This window comes from Argiope bruennichi, chromosome 8, assembly GCF_947563725.1.
Source record: "Argiope bruennichi chromosome 8, qqArgBrue1.1, whole genome shotgun sequence".
NCBI lineage: Eukaryota > Metazoa > Arthropoda > Arachnida > Araneae > Araneidae > Argiope > Argiope bruennichi.
In genome coordinates this window covers 94,822,960-94,842,285 of record NC_079158.1, presented here as the reverse complement: position 1 = coordinate 94,842,285, position 19,326 = coordinate 94,822,960, and the positions used below count along the sequence as shown (strand labels likewise).

General features: G+C 24.8%; 1 protein-coding gene across 1 annotated transcript; it reads left to right on the top strand.

The window, feature by feature from the left end:
• The first annotated feature begins 234 nt into the window (after positions 1 to 234).
• Positions 235 to 18,429, top strand: LOC129981104 (general transcription and DNA repair factor IIH helicase subunit XPB-like). The gene is made up of 20 exons (XM_056091778.1): positions 235 to 397; positions 572 to 646; positions 1,451 to 1,575; positions 2,093 to 2,173; positions 3,302 to 3,457; positions 3,556 to 3,630; positions 4,835 to 4,951; positions 5,721 to 5,893; positions 6,738 to 6,809; positions 7,162 to 7,268; positions 9,258 to 9,361; positions 9,465 to 9,537; positions 10,387 to 10,506; positions 11,274 to 11,476; positions 12,184 to 12,249; positions 14,119 to 14,255; positions 15,326 to 15,540; positions 16,596 to 16,744; positions 16,990 to 17,115; positions 18,269 to 18,429. Exons 1-20 carry the CDS (start codon positions 379 to 381, stop codon positions 18,386 to 18,388), a joined length of 2,313 nt encoding a protein of 770 aa, XP_055947753.1. The 5' UTR covers positions 235 to 378; the 3' UTR covers positions 18,389 to 18,429.
• The last annotated feature ends 897 nt before the right edge of the window (positions 18,430 to 19,326 follow it).

Sequence of the window (19,326 nt, the reverse complement as noted above, 5' to 3'; positions counted from 1 at the left end):
ATTAATCATATCCACAAAGTTGCAAGACTTTTTCCTTTTTTTTAAAAAAAAATTTCAATTAAAGTATAAATTGATAAATGTAAATAAATAAAGTCTATGAGATTAATGAAAATTTTATTTTTTTCTTTTTAAACCATACATTCCGATAAAACTCATTAACAATTACATTGAGACGGAAATTAAATGCTAAGGATTAGAAGAACACTAGCTGTAAAATTTTAACTGTCATAAATTTTTGTTTTGAAACACACGATACAGCTTGCAGCTCACCGACAGATGAAAAGAGTAGTGTAAATTGTTAGCTCTGCTCTCCTCGTTTCTTCATGAATTTCATGCTTATTTAGAGAAAATAAACAGTTGTTAATTTTTTCTTAAAAAATGGGAAAGACTAGTAAAGGTATATATTAATAAGATTTGATTTTTAAATCGTTTCTTTTTGTAAAATTATTATTGAACTTGATTTTTAAGTGTTTGCATTGCTTGTGTTTTTTTAAAATTAAATATTGTTTTAGGTAGTATAAATTTTTACATATTATTCATTATATTTTGCATTCTTAATTTTGATTAACAGATTGGAAAAAAGGTAAAAAGAAATTTTCAAAAAGAGGATTTGAAGAAGAATTTGTGGATGAAGATACTGAAACTGGTAAATTGTTTTCATTTCCTTTAATTTGTTTTATGCATTTGATTTTTCCCCTCTTCTTCCCCTTCCCACTTATTTTTAGTGGAAGTTTCAAATGTTGCTTTTTATACATGTCAATATATCTAAATATAGTTTTAACTTTCTGAAGCATAAAGAGAACATTATTCAAATAAAAATTTTAAATTGGGTTTACAAAAAAAAAAAAAAAAAATGAAATTCAAATTATCGAATTTCTGATGATCAAATTAATATATTGCATTCATTTTTTGTGAGTATTCAATTTTACATTTAAAATTCTACTAAAATATATCAATCGCAGAAGTAACTCACCTCTCGTCCCACCCACCCCTAAAAAAAGAACGTTAATTTTTCAATATAAATCATTTTTAAGCACAAAAATTAGATTCAAAAAGGGGTAAAAAGGATGAAAAAAAATTATATTTTTCACTTATTAATGTCCTCAAAAATATAAACTTTGTTTAATGGTTTATTAAAGTAGGACACAAAATTACATAATGGTTTAGCATTAATGCTTATAGTTAGAGAAAGAATTAAAATGCCTGTGTCATTGGTACTTCATTTGTGCACTTTACTCTCTAAACATATGCCTTAGTAACCATTTAAACATTCTGATAACTACCTCTGGGATGTATTGTTTAAAAGTTAAAGAAACATTATTGACATTATAATTTATCGAGCACATAATAATTTTCATACATTTGAAATTTTTCCTGTGTTTTTCTTGCACGTAAAATTACCTAATATTTATTATTGTATTTCCTAACTATATATTTTACATATTGTTAGATATTATTCCTGCTGCTGCTGCACAACAAATTTCTGATGGAACTCAGGAAGATGAATTTGGAGCTAAAGATTATCGAAAACTTATGGAGCTTCGTCTTGATCATGAATCTCGACCAATTTGGGTGGTACGTTTCCTTTTATAACAAAACTAATTAATGTTATAATTATTTTAAAAAGTGAGTTTTTTAATATTTTATATTATAGAAGATAATTGAAATATATAACGGTTTTCCCCCCCTTTCAGTTCTGGTTTTTTAAAAAGAAAAATTGTCCAAGTTGAGTTTTGAAAGAAAAGTTGAAGTTTTAATAAATTAATCAGATATAGAAAATGAAAAAAGCCATTCTATAATTTCCTTTTATTCAATTATTAAGTTCATTTATATATTTTAGTTTGCGTTGTTTACTTTCAATGAACTAAAAATAGTTTTTAAATAAGTTTTAATATCATCTAATATTCTATTATAAAATGCATTTTTATAACATAATTTTTATTATTAATCTTCTGTATGTAAAAAAATTCAGATTATCCTTTAATGTCAGTTGTATGCGAAATTCCAAAGTTATCTAGGTCAAGTAATTATTTAGTTTCCTGTAAAAAATAACACAAACTTATGCTTAAGAATATTTGTTTTTTTTGTATAGGCACCAGATGGTCATATTTTCTTAGAAGCATTTTCACCTGTTTACAAACATGCTCATGATTTTCTCATTGCCATTTCTGAAGTAAGTCATACTTATAATTCAGTAATAAAATTCATATTATATTGCAAATACATTCTACAATTTTCCAGTAAATTCCATAAAAAAATTTTTGAAATGTTATATGAAATATTTTAATTACATTTCTTTGAGATCTAAATACAGTTATTTAATCTGATGAATATTTATGTGATTATAATTTGTACATGATTATATTTCCTTTGATTTCTGATTATGGTTATGATTTTTGATTTAAACATTAAACATTTATTAATGGTATGCTCGTTTTTTATTAGAAAGTAATTATTTGTCAAATTAATGATTCTCATTGTAAATTTTAACTTGTTTATTTTGATGTAAATGTTTTTTTAATACAAAATTATAAATTAAATTGTAACTTAAATGAGTGACAGCTCTTTTAGAGGTAATAGTTAAAAGCTATGTAGCATAGTAGTATCATCAGCAAATATTTTAACATATTGTGTTAGTTTCCAGCTCGCTGGTTCCTATGAGATGATGCTGAATATGCAGCGACTAACAAATCTCGTATAGAAATATTGATTGTGAAATGTTACTGCAATTACTTCTTGCCACATGGTTGAAATTTAGACTTTTCTTTTGTGGTTTGAAGCATGCAAAGTCAATTAATTTGTAGTTTTATGTAAACAAAATTATAAATAAATATTTAATAATAATAATAAATATTTAAATAAAATTTTTAAAATGTGCTGTTTTCAAAACATCTTTCTTAATTAAATTTGATTCTTTGATAAAAGAAAAATCTGATAATAAATTCATGTTATTCTTCATTACTTCAGTTTAATAAATAAAGATAAACCATAATATGGTTGATGAAATTTTGACCAAGACATATTTTGGAACCTTAAAGCTATGATAAGAGCTTCCAAAAATCAAATTTTCATCTGAAATATATATTTTTTTTCACAGAATATTAAATGCAATATTATCAGCATTAAAAATTGATATCTGTTTAAATCTATATTATACTGTTAAATACATAGATACATTCAGTGTTATTTCTGTGTGTACATAATGATACTCCATGCAATTTTCTATTTTTTGCAAACTTGTTATTCTTAATGTTAATATGAAAATTAAACAATTTATGCACATTTTGTTTTCTTCCTATAGCCTGTTTGCCGACCTGAACATATACATGAATACCGGTTAACTGCATATTCATTGTATGCTGCTGTTTCTGTAGGCCTGCAGACAAATGACATAATTGAATATTTAAAGCGATTAAGTAAAACTAGCATTCCTGATGGGATTGTTGAATTTATTAAGGTAATTTATTATTATATGATTCTCTAAATGAAATAGTTGTAAATATTTTTTGTTTTATTACATACTAATTAAAAATTTCTTCAAAATTTACTTTCTAGCTTTGTACTGTAAGTTATGGAAAGATCAAGCTTGTTTTAAAGCATAATCGATATTTTATTGAGAGTCCTTTTCCTGTAAGTATATGTCTTTTTTTTTAAGCCTCTATTACATCATATTTATAAAAGGTTTACTATAAGTATGTAAAACTAAATATTGAATAGTCAATAAACTGTTTGATATTGAACAGTAAAATAGTTTAATAACATAAATTTTTTTTTAGCAATGTTTAAAATGAGAATGCATTGATAAAAAATGCTTGAAATTTTTTCTATAGAATATTATCTGACTAAGTTATTATTTAGTGGATATAGGATATTAAGGTATTACTTGTTGTTTTAAGTACTGCATTATTATTTTTTATATTTTTGCATTAAGAAATTAATAACTTTTGAGTGTTAAACAATAAAATTGATTCAAAGCACCTAAAATTTTGAATTAAAAGCAAGTAAATATAACCAATATTTTGGTAATTTGTGCAATTTTTTAAAAGTGGACTGTTGAGCTTATTCTGTATTTTAAATCCTGTTTAACTGATGCAATGAATTTATATGTGTGATAGTTTTTTTTTTTTCTTCCTTCTATGAAAATTTTATTCTTAAATATTTGTAATATTTTATTTCCCTAATTAGAATAAGAAATGCACATTTTATTTATTTTTATTTAACTTTAAAAAAATGTACTGTAGGTATTGCAATAAGTAATATATTACTACAACTTATAATACATTCTGAAATTTTTTACCTACCATATAATTCTGAAATTTACTACTTTATTTCAACCAATATTTTGTTAGAAGCAGAAGCTGACAAAAAAAAAAAAAAAAAAAAACTTTTTAAAAATGTTTAATTTATATTTTAATTTGTTAATATTATTTTTTTATTAATTAAGTTAATATAGATTTTCCTTTATTTTTGATATTTGATTTTGTAAGATGAACAAAAAATCACAAATGAAATTAAAATAACTCAAGTGACACAAGGGAAGGAAGTTTAGGTTTCATTTATAAGCATAAAAAAAACTTAAATGTATATTTAAAACTACTTGTCACTAGAATTGTAGATTTTAAAAAATTTTGCCTTTATACTATGAGTAAAATTTATTTGTTGGAATTGCATAGAAATATTGTGACATTATATAATAAATTAAGCATTATTAAAAGAAATTGTAGAAACTTTCTAAGGAAATTGGTGATTTTTTAAATTTTATTTATGATATTAGAATTGCTCTTTTTTCTATTGCTGCTTTTAATTTTTTTTTTTTTTTGGCTTAATTTTCTAGGAGGTTTTACAAAAACTTCTAAAAGATCCTGTCATACAAGAATGTCGCTTAAAGCGAGATGCTGATGATGTTGGAAATTTAATAACAGGAAAAGACTCAACAAAAAATGCTCTTCAGGTATTATACATTTATTAATTAAGAAAGGGTTTATAGATTATTTTTGTTCCAAGAATGTAATCAAATACATTAATTTATTCATTCTTAGTTAATCCTTATAATAATAATAATAATAAAAAAAGAACATAGTAAGATTTTGATTAGTAATTTAAGAATTGTGTGTAGTATTTTCATTGTTAAATATTGATCATAAATATCTCGTCTATTTCTGCTTTATTAATATATTATATATGTATTCCTACAGAGCTTATCATTATATTTTTTTTAACCATTGAGTTATTTTTTAAATTCAGTTTAATAAATAGAAAATTTGATCTAATAAATTACAAGCAGAAATTTTTTGTACTATTTTCTAAAGATATGAATTGCAGCAATTATATGGTTATTCAGACTTGTATTTTGCCATAATTATTAAATAAAATGTTTTTTAGTTATTTAATTTAGCCTTAATTTCTTTCTGAATGTTTGCTTGGATTGTACATGATGGCTGTTTTAACAAGATAGTGAAAATTTTGAGGATGCTCAATTAAAAAACAGAGTAGCTTATGTAAACTATTATTAATTGGGCTCATAATGAATTTTATTAGCACAATAAATAGGAAAGCATATTTTTACACTTTATTACATACACACACACATATATATAATAAAAATTAGTATTTAATAAAATTTCTTATAATAATTTTTTTATATTTGAAACATGTATGAAAGCTTTATTTATGAATTTAATTTCTAATAAGTCTTTTTAATTATATGCTTGTTTTTAAAGTTGAATGGTAGTGCTAGTACCAGTGCAGATAAAACTCCTGAGAAAAGTGATACTGTTCCTGATGATATTGCTAATTTTTATGAGAAGTTAGAACATGAAGATGAAGAAAAGGAAGATATGCAAACTGTTGCTGTTGAAATAAATCAAGAAAAGATTGAAGTACTTCAAAAGAGGTTAAGATTATGTATTTATTTCAGTTTTAAAATCAAATATGTTGATTTTTTTTAATGTTTAAAGTTATTTAAATATTTGAGAAGCAATTCTCATTTATTCAAAAGTAATCAGATAATTATGCTTTTCTATTATAAATAATTTTTTTATCTGTATTGTAAATTTATCAGTTATGAGTACTTATCTTAATTACATAAATTAAAATGTAATAGAAAGCTTAATTTTTGTCTATTTATATTTGAAATAAATTCAAAATGATATATGCAGTGTCTTTCAGTTCATTATATGAATTTCAAAAAAAAGTAATTTTATGGATTTAATATAGTTTTTATTAAAATATTTCTAATATTATTATGATTTTTCTTTTTGCACATTTCAATCAAGTTATTCAGCTTAAAAAAATCTTGATATATAGCTGCAATAGATTTTTTTTATGCATATATCTATAAAAGTTTTTGCGATTGATGTTGTAGTTATTTTTCCCTCCCCCTTCTAATTTTGGGATCAAGAAATTGAAATCTAAATTTATAATATGATTTTTGATTTGCATTTCTTATGGAGTATGATAAATTTATTCTATACAGCTGTCTTTATACTTAGATTATTTCAATGTCATATAAGTTAAAATAATAAATTAAGATTTTATGGTATTACCAGCTAATACTGTTTAAGACAATGAAATTTTAATGCCAGTGCCCAGAATGGTAATACAAGAATATTCTTAATCACTTTATGGTAAGCAAAATTTGTGGGGAAAAAAATCCAAATATAAAGTTATCTATGTTTAAATAATTTATTTTAGTATCTCTGTCAATTGCTGAAATAATTGTGTAATTCTTTTCAAAGGTGCATTGAGTTGGAGTACCCTCTACTTGCAGAATATGATTTTAAAAATGATACAGTGAATCCTGATATTAAGTAAGCTTTGTTGTTAATTTGAATATTTGCATCTTCAACATATTTTTTTGTAACCATTTTCCTGTAGAATTTTAAATTCTGTTTTGTCATTTTATTATCAAAATTTACTAACAAAAATTATACTGTTAAAAAAAGCCTTATAATTCAGGAATTTTTTTCATAGGTGCTTGTTTTTCACATTGAGACAACATGCAGATAAATAACACATTATTTTGTATTTTCTCTGTCTTTGTAATTATCTTCCATTGAAATTTACTACACCATGCAAAATCATTTTAATATTATGTAAATAATTTGCTTAAAAAATTTTATTGGATGGAAATTTAATTTATTTCTGTTCATTTATTTAAAGCATGGATTTAAGACCACTGGCAATTTTAAGACCTTACCAGGAAAAGAGTTTAAGAAAAATGTTTGGAAATGGGAGAGCAAGATCAGGAATAATTGTCTTGCCGTGTGGTATTTAAAATAATTTTATTTTTTCTTAAACTTTATTAAAACCTTATATAATTTTGATAGATTAGATAATGATAGATTAATTTACAGAATGCTGAATGAATTTCATATTTCCTAATGAACAATTAAAATTTTTATTGATGAAGATTTTTTTTAGTAGAAATATTGTATTTAAAATGCTTTGTCAAAATTATTTTTTATGAACAATTTACATTTTATCAAAAATTAAATAGAATTAAAATTATTGTTACTTGTATTGGTTTAACTTGGCTTTTTGGCATAGGAATAAATATTATATTTGACTTATTTTAATTATTTAACCTGAAGCTGTGCTTAATTAGTAAAGTTGCAAGTAAGTAATTGCTTTTTATCTTATATATGTATTTATCAAGTCAAATCTGATTTCTTTAATTATTTTTTAATAGATTTTGGATATAATTTTGATCCAAATTATAATATAATATACTGTTACAAACCTGTAATGTTGCTTCCCAACACGGTTAGTTCTATCACCAGAAAGACCTATTTACAATAATCTGTATTGGATTATTGTAAATAGGTATCTAGGCCAGTAATCCCAGAGCTTGGCAATGATTTTAATGAATGAATTTAATGATCCATCTAACAAGAACCGAGATATGCCTGATTGACAAAGGAAGTTCTCTGCTTGCCTCCCGGGAACTACAAACGTCTCAATCGTAATCAGTCATCAACGGAATCATTGGAGTTGGAATCATGTAAAGAGCCTACGGCGATTAGTTGGATCAGTCTAGCAAAGAGCTCAAAGATTGCTTAATTGAGCTGTGTGCCGAGTCCTGTTGTTTATTGTAGAAGCAGCTTCGTGTCATGTGTGGAGTAGCCAATCATGTAGTGGTGAGATGAAGAGTTGGATACAGCTAAAGTGAGGAGACATTGGAGATTTGCAGATGTTTGGAGAGAACTTAAGTGTGTGAATTCTCTCCTTTTGCTGAATTCTGTCTGGCCACTTTGTGTGCTGTGGTTTCTACTGCTACTGATTACTACTTGTGGACTACTGTTTCTTTTAGTATGCTGCTATGTATTTCCTGTGTTCGTCTCAGCTGTATATTTGTCATCTTCGTGTTAATAAAAGTTATTATCTGTCACTGAAGGACTAGCAAATAAAAAAGAACCCCGACGGGAAAAGTAAATCCTTAAAATACAGAATATGATATATATTTAATTTTATTAAAACCAAAATTATATAATATTCAGTAAATTTAAACAAAATTTTGGAGAATTTATTTAGTCCAGGAATAGCATCACTACTTTGTTCTAGTAGTTAAATTGTAAATTAATTTTGCCAACCAAGATAATATAATGTCCCAATAAGGCAAAATTAATTCAAGATTAGATTTTGAATAATGAAGATAAAAAGTATGTAAGTGAGAGTACTTCTTACTGCCGATTATCTTTTTCCTTAATTTGCTTTAAGGAAATCATTAAGCAAAAGTTCTAAAAAAATAATAATTTTTTTAAAATAAAAATTGAATAATCTATTGAAGAACATTTGTGTAGTAAGATATATATATATATATAATAATTATTATTACTTTGGTAAGCACCAACTAATTATCAAAAAAAAAAAAAATTCTATCATTTATTAGGAAATTCTTAAAAAAAAAAAAAAAAATATTATTTAATCTGAAAATTTAAAAAGTAGGGAAAAAATTTATCCAAAAGTTAATATGTAAATGAATTATTTTGTGCCATTCAAAATAAGTAAGTCATTGGGATAAAAAAAATCTGACTAATTCATATTATAATTCATGCACTTCTTCCTCTTTACTTATTTTCATGTTATTCATGAATTGGGTTTGGGGGGGGGGAGTGAATATTAAAGCATGTTTTGAAATAAATTTAAAATATTTTATAGAAAAGTTAAAAATTTCAAAGAATTAGAATTGGATTTTTAAAACTTTCAGAAATTATGTTTCCTTTTGTTTTAATTATTTAAATGTTCTAATTATTTAGGTGCTGGAAAGTCTTTAGTTGGCGTGACTGCATGTTGTACAGTCAGAAAACGTTGTTTGGTTTTATGTAATTCTGGTGTTTCTGTAGAACAGTGGAAGACACAAGTAAGATAACATCATATTCTCTTTTAAAAATCGTGTATAAGCTTAAACTAAAATATTTGTTGTAAATTTTGAATTTAATAAATTTTTCACTTCTGTTTTTCAGTTTAAAATGTGGTCAACTGCAGATGATAGTATGATTTGTCGTTTTACTTCAGATGCTAAGGATAAACCAATGGGTATGCATTTAATTAAATATTTTGCAGTAAAATATTTCTTTACATATACATAAATGTTGTTTAAACTATGCTTATTAAGCCATTCAGCATTTCCAGTGAACTAGTTGATCACTTTAATATAATAATAGAACATAATATAATAGAAATATTTAAAAATGTTTTTGATCTGACATATTAATAATATTTATATTCCTGGTATAATTATGAATTGATATTTTAATTTTTTTCTGTTAACAGAAAAACATCTATTTCTCTGAATTTTAGTTGTTAATAATATTTTGACATAGTAGAAGTTAAAACTCTAATCCATTCATGGATTATTGCTTTGATCCTAATCAAAATTTATTTTATATTTGAAACCATAAGTTTAAATCATTTTTCAGCTATAAAGTTTGTGTTCTTGATCCTGCCATATAAGCTTTGATCCTCTTTGTTTTGTAAAATCAGCTGGTTTTTTTAAACTCGAAATTTTTCTAAAAATTTAAAAATCTATCCTTTGTATTCTAAGACCTCCCAGTCTAAAATCTCTTGTTCATCTGGAGTAATTGCAGAGAATAGATGAAAATATGTCTTCATCTCTGTATTATTTTACAAATATATTGTTTTAAAAAGGAATTAAAATTTTTTTTATCTCTGCTTAAATTTAGCTGATCTCTGAGCGTTTATTGATATTAATAAAGGCTATACTTGGTCAGAATATGTCTTTATTAAAACTAACAAAAACCTATAATTTTGCTAGATAAAAAAAACAAAAGAAGTACCCAATTGAAATTTAGTGATAGTTTTGTTAAGTGACCAAATTTTGTTTGATTTTGTAACATATTTTGTTAAACACTTCTTTTAATTTAGGTTGTGGCATTTGTATTACTACCTATTCTATGATAACCCATACTCAGAAAAGGTCTTGGGAAGCAGATCAAGTGATGAATTGGTTGAAAGAACAAGAGTGGGGTCTAATGCTTCTTGATGGTGAATTTAACCTCATTTCTGTATTTAATTAATTTCATTTTTGGTGATTCTTTTATTATTATTTTGTGCTTAACTTATGGAAATGATTATTTGCAATAAAATATTCTATATTCTACAACAATTCATAGTATGAAAATCCAACTCATGTTTCAAAATGAAAGTTTATAGTTTAAGTCACATAAGCAGAAAACTTTTTGTTTCATGGGATTTCTATCATTTCTGAAACTTTTAAATTTAAAGTGAAACATTTTAGATATTGAATTGCAGTAATAAAAAATATTTTGTATATTTCAAGTTGATTTAGTGAGACTGTTTATCAATATTCAGACTGTTCTTAATTTTAGTTTTCATTAACAATTGAAAAAATATGAATATAAGTTTTATACAGTTTGGTTTTTAATAGTTTATGGTAAAAGTTCAGGGAAAAAAACAAACCCTTTTATGAAATTTAAGAATCACATTTGAAATACAATTTGGTTAATACAATCGTATTTATACATCTGGAATGCAATATATTGTGAAAGATGATGGGGAAAAAATAGAAAATATTTCATTGCTAACTGATTCCAAAAGTGACTATTGTGCTTAAGATTACAATGAAAATTGATTTTCTTGATAATTCTTGTATATCTAGTAAGGCATCCTTTTCAAATGCAAAATATGATTTTTTAAAATAACATGATGCATTTATTTAATGAAGCTGTGTTTTATATTTGTTTGTTTGCAAGTTAGTTTCTTTAATGACTAATTTTTCTTTTGAATTTTAGAGGTACACACTATTCCAGCTAAGATGTTTAGACGTGTTTTAACTATTGTTCAAGCTCATTGTAAATTAGGACTTACTGCAACTTTGGTAAGAGAGGATGATAAAATTCAAGATCTGAATTTCTTAATTGGACCAAAATTATATGAAGCCAACTGGTTAGAACTTCAAAATGGTGGCTATATTGCAAAAGTGCAGTGTGCTGAGGTAAGCTTATTGATTTTTCAATGAATAAAAAAATAATAAAATTTCTTTATTATTTCTTTATCTTTATTCTTTCTTATTATAAAATTTTTTTATATAAAGAAACAAATTGTTCATTACATAATTCTTATTTTACAGTACCATTTTTTATATATATATAATAATTATATATTTAATTATGTGAATTGATTTTTTTAAATTCATGATATTGTTATTGAAAATTTTTTAATTAAATATCTAATCTTGCATTTCAGCTAGAATTCAGTATCTTTTGAAAAGTTATTAATGCCTTTGAAAGTTGAAAGTTAGCTGTGCTGATTGTTAATCCTTGTCATAATTGAAATTGATTACATTAATACAGTTAAAATAAATAAAGTAAAAATTGAAATTATCTTTGAGAATGTTTGTATGACTTTATGGTTTTTGTGCTGCTGTTAAACAATTAGTTTCATTTAGATTATTGAAATATGGGGTTTGCTCAGTTTTATATGTTATAGTTTTATATATTATATGAAGCCAACTGGTTAGAACTTCCCATTCAAAACCTTTATATGAATGGGAAATTCTTAATTTTTAGTTTTAGTGTAGAAATTTGATGCATTCTTATAAAGTATATATTGTGTTTGCACTTCTTGTACATCATAAATTACAGAATTTTGAAATTTTAATTTGAATTATTAAACAAGTGAATTTTGTTTTCTTTTATTCAGGTGTGGTGTCCAATGACACCAGAATTTTATCGGGAATATCTTATTGCGAAGGCAGCAAAGAAACTGGTATGTAAAGGATTATATTTTATTTCATATACTTGTTCTTTCTCACAAAGTAAAATTCTTAAGGAATGTTGAATATCTATGCAGTTAACATTCTTTTGCCACTTTTTTTAAATAATATTTTATAAAATTCTTTTCTCACCCCCCCCCCTCTTATCCATTTGAAAATATTGAATAAGCTATGTTGCTGAGGCTAGGTTGAATCAGACCTACATTTAAAATTTATAGAAAGGCATGTACACTAATTAATTGTAAAATGTATTTTCATATGAAAACTAATGTAAATGATGAATAAAGTGCAATGGAATTATATGTCTTAGGAAAGTACTATTTATTTTTCTTACAAGAATTTTTATTTTTCTGACTAAGGGCAGATCATACATTGCATTCTAATGTGACATTAAACAAGGATGGATCCCAATAGAATACACTATTGTTGCTGGGAAATACAGTAAATTTTTAAACATCTGAAAGAAGAAAAGTGTTTATTTGATGGTATGTAAGAAGAGAAATAATAATAATAATTTTAAAAAAAATAGCTTTGAAAGGACATAGGCAAGTATGTGAAAGGTGTCAATATGGGGTATGTCCATCATGGAATATGATGATACATTCTGTTTTCCATGCTATTATTTGCATTATATTATCCAACAGCTGGTTATGGCTTTATTTCCCATTCTTCTGTCAGTGCATTGATGGGATGATATCCCAAATATTTTCAGGGGGGGGGGGTGTAGAGAAGGTACAATAAATATAAAGCATTGTCTTAGAAAGAAAGGATATTCAACAATATGTTGTGTTATTTTCTATAAAATAAATTTGTTGACAGCAGCCAGAAAAGGCAAATATTAGGCAGTGGAACTTTATCAATATATCATTGGTCAGTCATAGTTTCAGTTATAATCATATATAGGAGTATATAGTCATTGATCATGATGCTGACCATGATATTGTAAATTGTCCACATATATTGTAAATATATCCATACCATAGTATTGTAAATTGGTCTCTTTTCTGGTTATTTCCTAGTTGATAAGCTGTATCATTCACATGCAAAGTCATTTGATATCTACAATCCAAATGACAAATCTATTTTCATTTGAGAATGGTATGCAAATGCAATATTGTCCCGTCCTGTGGCAGCTTTTATAACAGCATTGTAAGTGTAAGATATGGTACAGTCTGTTCCATGGAATACTCGCAACAGATCTGCAGTCCTCTTTCTCCCTATCTTCTTGCTATAGCTTTTTGAGAAATCCAGTGTTCTGTCGCATCAAGAAACTTATTTACCATTTTGAGAGGATAATGTACTAATAGGATAACTCTTGCAGACAAATATTTCGAATATGACTCCTCCCTCACTTGATGCTACACATTTACACTACTTTTAAATGTTTTCCTCGTATGTAAAACAATGCTATGTGTGATGTTAAGCAAAGTATCAACTTTCATGCCCCCCCCCTATCAAATAGTTAAATGCAAACTATGCAAATCATTGAAAAGATAGGCCAACAATTTCTACTTTATCATTTAAATCTTTCCTATAAAACTTTTACTTGGAACAGCATCTCTCCATTAGCATGGGATCCTTTAAATGTCAACACTATCTTGCAACAAATGAGCATAAATAAATTAAAGTTTACATCTCTTACCATATTCCATACTCATTCAAAAACATTTTGCTTTTCTTAATTTTGTGGTTGCTATATAAAATTTATTCATAACAAATTTAAAGAAATTTATTCATAACAATTTTCCAGCAGTATGTGTATTATATAAGATGAATAGAATTTTATCTTGTATTTGAATATAATTATTTACTTTATTAAAGATTTGATTATTTGTAAAATTTATATACTTTTACTATTTCAGCTTCTATTTGTAATGAATCCTAATAAATTCAGAGCTTGCCAATTTCTTATTCGATATCATGAAATAAGGAGTGATAAAGTCATTGTATTCTCAGACAATGTTTTTGCTTTGAAGCATTATGCTATTAAAATGAACAGGTAATTTTTATTAATTTATTTCTTTTTTATCAAAAAATAACTGTTTAAAAAGGTTGTTAATTTGTTGAATAGTTATATATAAAAAGCTTTTTGGAAATGATGTTCACTCCATTTTATATATTTTTTGAAAGAAAAGTACTAATAATGAAGCACACACTCTCTTTTTGAATGTCTTTGAATGACAAGTGTTGAAATTAATTGTATAATTTTAACATTTGTCTGCACATATAATAATTGTGTCTTTTGTTGTAACACTGATCAGCACATATAATGTATAATTTTGTCTTTTAATACTTGTATGTAGTTTCATTTTTTTTCAGAATTTTAAAGTTTTTTAAAAACAGATATGCTTAATAAATGATATGGAAATACATGTGATTTTCTTTAACTTCTATTGCCGTGTTTTTTAGTTACAATTGTATTTGTTAATGAGAAAAATACAAGTGGATTTTCTGTTCTAAAGCAATCATTGTTCTTTAAGTTTTAATCTTTGTGTTGGAGTGCAGGATATATGAAATTTGTCACTTTACTTGACAGTTATTGGGAATGTACAGTTTTTGCTTCTTAGTCTCATTCTAATTGTGCATTTTTTTAAAAAAAAATTATAATAATCATAGCAATTCTGAAAAATTTAATTTATTTTGTTATCTAATTTAATCATGCCTTAAAGCACATTGATTCTATTCTTTTATTTCAGTTACAATATTTTCCATTTTATACAGTAATTTTATTTGCATTTTTATTGTACTGAAAAATTCAAGTACTCAGTTAGTGATAAATATTGCTCACACGTGAAATAAAAATTAAAATATTTCTGTTTGGAAATTTTGTTATCATTTTTACTATATTTTCAGTTAAATTTTTAGAAGTATTTTTTTTTGGTTAATTTTAATATTTACGCCTATTTATACATGCCAATTAAATTTGTTTATTATATTTGTCAAGTTAAGTTTTAATACATTAAAAGTACAAATAGTTAATATTTATTTTTATATTCCTTGTTTTATTTCATTTCTACGAAATTATGAGCAAAAGGTTTTTAATGATAATTTGTCCATTTATTTTAATAGACCTTATATTTATGGCCCAACCTCTCAAGCTGAGAGAATGCAAATTCTTCAGAACTTCAAGTATAATCCCAAAGTCAATACCATATTTGTGTCTAAAGTTGCAGATACTTCCTTTGACTTGCCTGAAGCTAATGTTTTAATTCAAATATCCAGTCATGGTGGTTCAAGAAGACAAGAAGCTCAAAGACTTGGAAGAATTTTGAGAGCTAAAAAAGGTTTGCTATTTAGCAAAAAAAATTTTGAAACCCCATTGGACTCAAGTGATTAGAAAACATGAATGTAGAACTTGAAATCAGTGCAAGTTTCATTATTCTGATTATTAATTAATGTAATAATTTATCACTTTTTTATAATTAAGCTTTTTTATTAAAACTATATAAATTATTTAATAATCATTTGTCATAATTACAACTACTCATCAACTGATAATTTTCATTTAATAGTAGCATACCATATGAAATGAAGTGGAAATGAATGTAAATTTAATATTAAATGAATTATAAATATTTATCCATGTGAATAAAATGGTGATTTATTTTTCATCTATTAAAAATGTTATATGTTTCAAATGAAGAATATTTAGTAAAAGAATGAAAGACAGATAACGGGTTAACAAATAATAGGTTGACATCAGGAAAACACATAAGTTAAAGTCAAAGTATATCAACTATAAGCACACAAAAAATTACATTTTTGTCGACATTTATTTTATTGTTACTTTTCAATAGACCTTATATTTAAAACCTGTAAGCATATTTGAGCCATAAATTTTAAAAATTATTATAATTACGTGCATGATTTGGTTAAAACAAGATGATAATGTAACTATTTTTAATGGATAAGTTCTACATCGAGTGCTTCTAGTTAATTAAGTCATTTTAGTTTGTATCAGTTGATTGTATTTCTAAATTAGTTTTTGTTCTCAGTTTAACTTGTCTTTAACTGTATCCCTCTTTATGGCTATTCTTTATATTTCACAGAAATTTTTAAATATATATGTGAATTAGTATTATTTTAAACATATATTCTATCGAATTCTAAGTTTGATATTCTGTTTCTTATCGAATAACAATTTTAAAATTGCTTTGTATAAAAATTAGAAATTTACAAAATATTCTGGATTGAAGTATTAGTATTTTTTATAAAATCAATAGAAAGATACTACATATTTTAAAGTAAATTATTTCTGGATAATTTATCTATATATTTGCTCTATATTTTTTGTTATATTTATTTAAATTGAATATTCTTGCATAATTATCTGTTTTAGGTGCATTTTGTGAAGAGTACAATGCATTCTTCTATACTTTGGTTTCTCAAGATACAATGGAAATGCATTATTCAAGAAAGAGACAGCGATTTCTTGTTAATCAAGGTTATAGCTATAAAGTTATAACTAAACTGATGGGAATGGAAGAGGTAAAATTTCAAAATAAAGTATTGTATGCTTTTTGACTCATTATTAAGAAAATCATATTACTACAATATTTAAAGAAATTAATTTAATATAATCTTTAATGCCTAGACTTATTCATACATTTATAATTTCATAATACTTGAAAAAGAGATACAAATTTCAGACAAAAATATGGTATAGATCTGTAGAGCATTTATTGTTCTAATATTCATGCCTTAGTTTTTAATTTTAAACTTAATAATTGCAGCAAACAGATTTACTTTATAAAACTAAAGAGGAGCAAACTCAGCTGCTACAACAAGTACTAGCTGCAAATGATGCTGATGCTGAAGATGAAAAGATCCCAGCTGAATTTTCTGGTGGTAATCAAAAGGTAAGTTACAGAAGCTTGTCTAACCATAATATAATATTTACTTTAATTTTATAGATTTGGGTAGTATTATGATTTTTATTGCTATAACAATCTTTTTAATTATTAATTAAGCAAAAGTATTCTAATATAAACATACAATGTTATAAAATCCATAAAATTGCATTGAGCATTATATTGGTTAGCTTTTTATATTAATACATGCTTTAATCTCCATTTTTATAAGGAAAAAAAAAAGAGAGAGAATGTGTGTGTTGTTGATGTTCTTTAGGCTAAATTGTTTTGTCCAAATCTACCAAATGTGATCTAGATAAATTTTGAAGTGGTCAGTTGAATCATAAATCTGCTACTATGAACTAAAAAATTAACTATTGCTGTTTATTATTAAATTAACTATGCTTATTTTAGTAAAATTATAAATTTAGGATTTGTCTAGTTATTTTAGTGTAATATGATAATTATCATTCTAAGAATGTGTGAATAACAGGTTAAGAGTAATAGAAATAACCAATATTTAAAAAAAGTTCTGACAACCACCTATAAGTCTTTACAGTATTACTAACAAGCATTCATCATATTTAATGTCAAAACAATTTTTCCCCCATCAATTTTAGAATTATGACTTTTTAATATAAAGTAGAATTTCAAACTAAGACAAAATAAATGCCTCTACTATGCAATATTTTTTAAATTAAAGTAAAACATTATTATATGACATCTAATTTTTGCTTTATAAAATGCATTTTATCTATGCATTTTATAAAAAATTAATATTAAGCTATAGTATAAGGGCAGACCTTTGCTTTGGCGATCTTTGACACAAAATAAATAAATAGAACTATTTATCAGTTTTGAATACTGCTTTCATGGAAAGTAAATTTTCTTTCATACAAAATATCATTTATGAGACTTTGATATTATTACCAATTAGTATGCAGTTTTAGAAAATAGAAATTTATCATTGAGGTTATTAATTAAAAAAAGTTAATATAATTACCTTTACATTAACTTCAATGCAATACACTTAAAGTGCATAATTTATGTATGTCGAATTATAAAATATTATTCATAAGTTTTTTTTTTTTTTCCTATTTAGTGTCATTGCCATAACATAAAAAAAAAATGCATAATGTTAAGATAAATTTTGTATTTATAGGTATCGCGTCGTGTTGGCAGTATGAGTTCTTTGTCTGGTGCAGATGATGCTGTTTATATGGAATATAAATTGAAAAGAGAAGCTAACAGGCATCCATTATTTAAACGATTTCGAAAGTAATTGCTTATGTATATAACTGTAAATAAATTTTTTATTATGAACTTTTACAATGTTAATCAAAATTAGTTTAATACAAAAGGTCATTGAAATCAGAGAAATATTTTTATTTCTGAAGAAAAAAATAATGCAATTTAATAAACAAAATATAGATAAACGCATGCCTCTGTAAAATAGATTTCCTGTTTTTATATCCATGTCATTTATTAATAATCAACCGAGCAATTTTGTCGAATGCATTCAACTCTTTTCCTTAAATTTTAGAAATAATTCTTTCGAAACAACAAAAAGCAATTTTTACCTGATAAAATAAGGGTCCATTTCTCTAAGGAATGATCTAAAACAGATTCTGAATATCCTTTAAATGTAATCAGCAGCTATGCAGTTCATCATTCCTCTTACTATCAATTAAAATACCAATTATACTGTAACATTAGTATTTTTTCCCTTCAGATGTTGTTATCCAGAATTGAATAATAGAAATTCTTATTATCTCAAAATATTTTTTTAAAGTTATGAGTAGATTTTGAAAAAATATATTGTGTATGTATGGAAGGGGAAGCATAAGTTTTTTTTAATAGTTTCCATACTATCATGAAACTGCAACAAGCCTGACAAAATGAAGCACTCAATTCTTTATATAGTAGAATATTCGAATTAGGCATATACTAAAATAAGTTTCTTCAAAATTAAGAGAAAATTAATATTTCCTGCTCACTTATTTTACAACATACTTATAACAATATTTTTCGTTGTTTTAAAGATTGGACTTATACTTGCAAGTTTTTTGACAACATTTAATGTTTTTTATGCATATACTCCTGCTGTTATATAATTTATAAAATAAAGACAAATTGAATTTAAAATAACATGCTACAATATTTTAAACTGGAAGTGTGAATTATTAGTGCTTTATCAAGTCTTATTTTTGAGAATAGTTA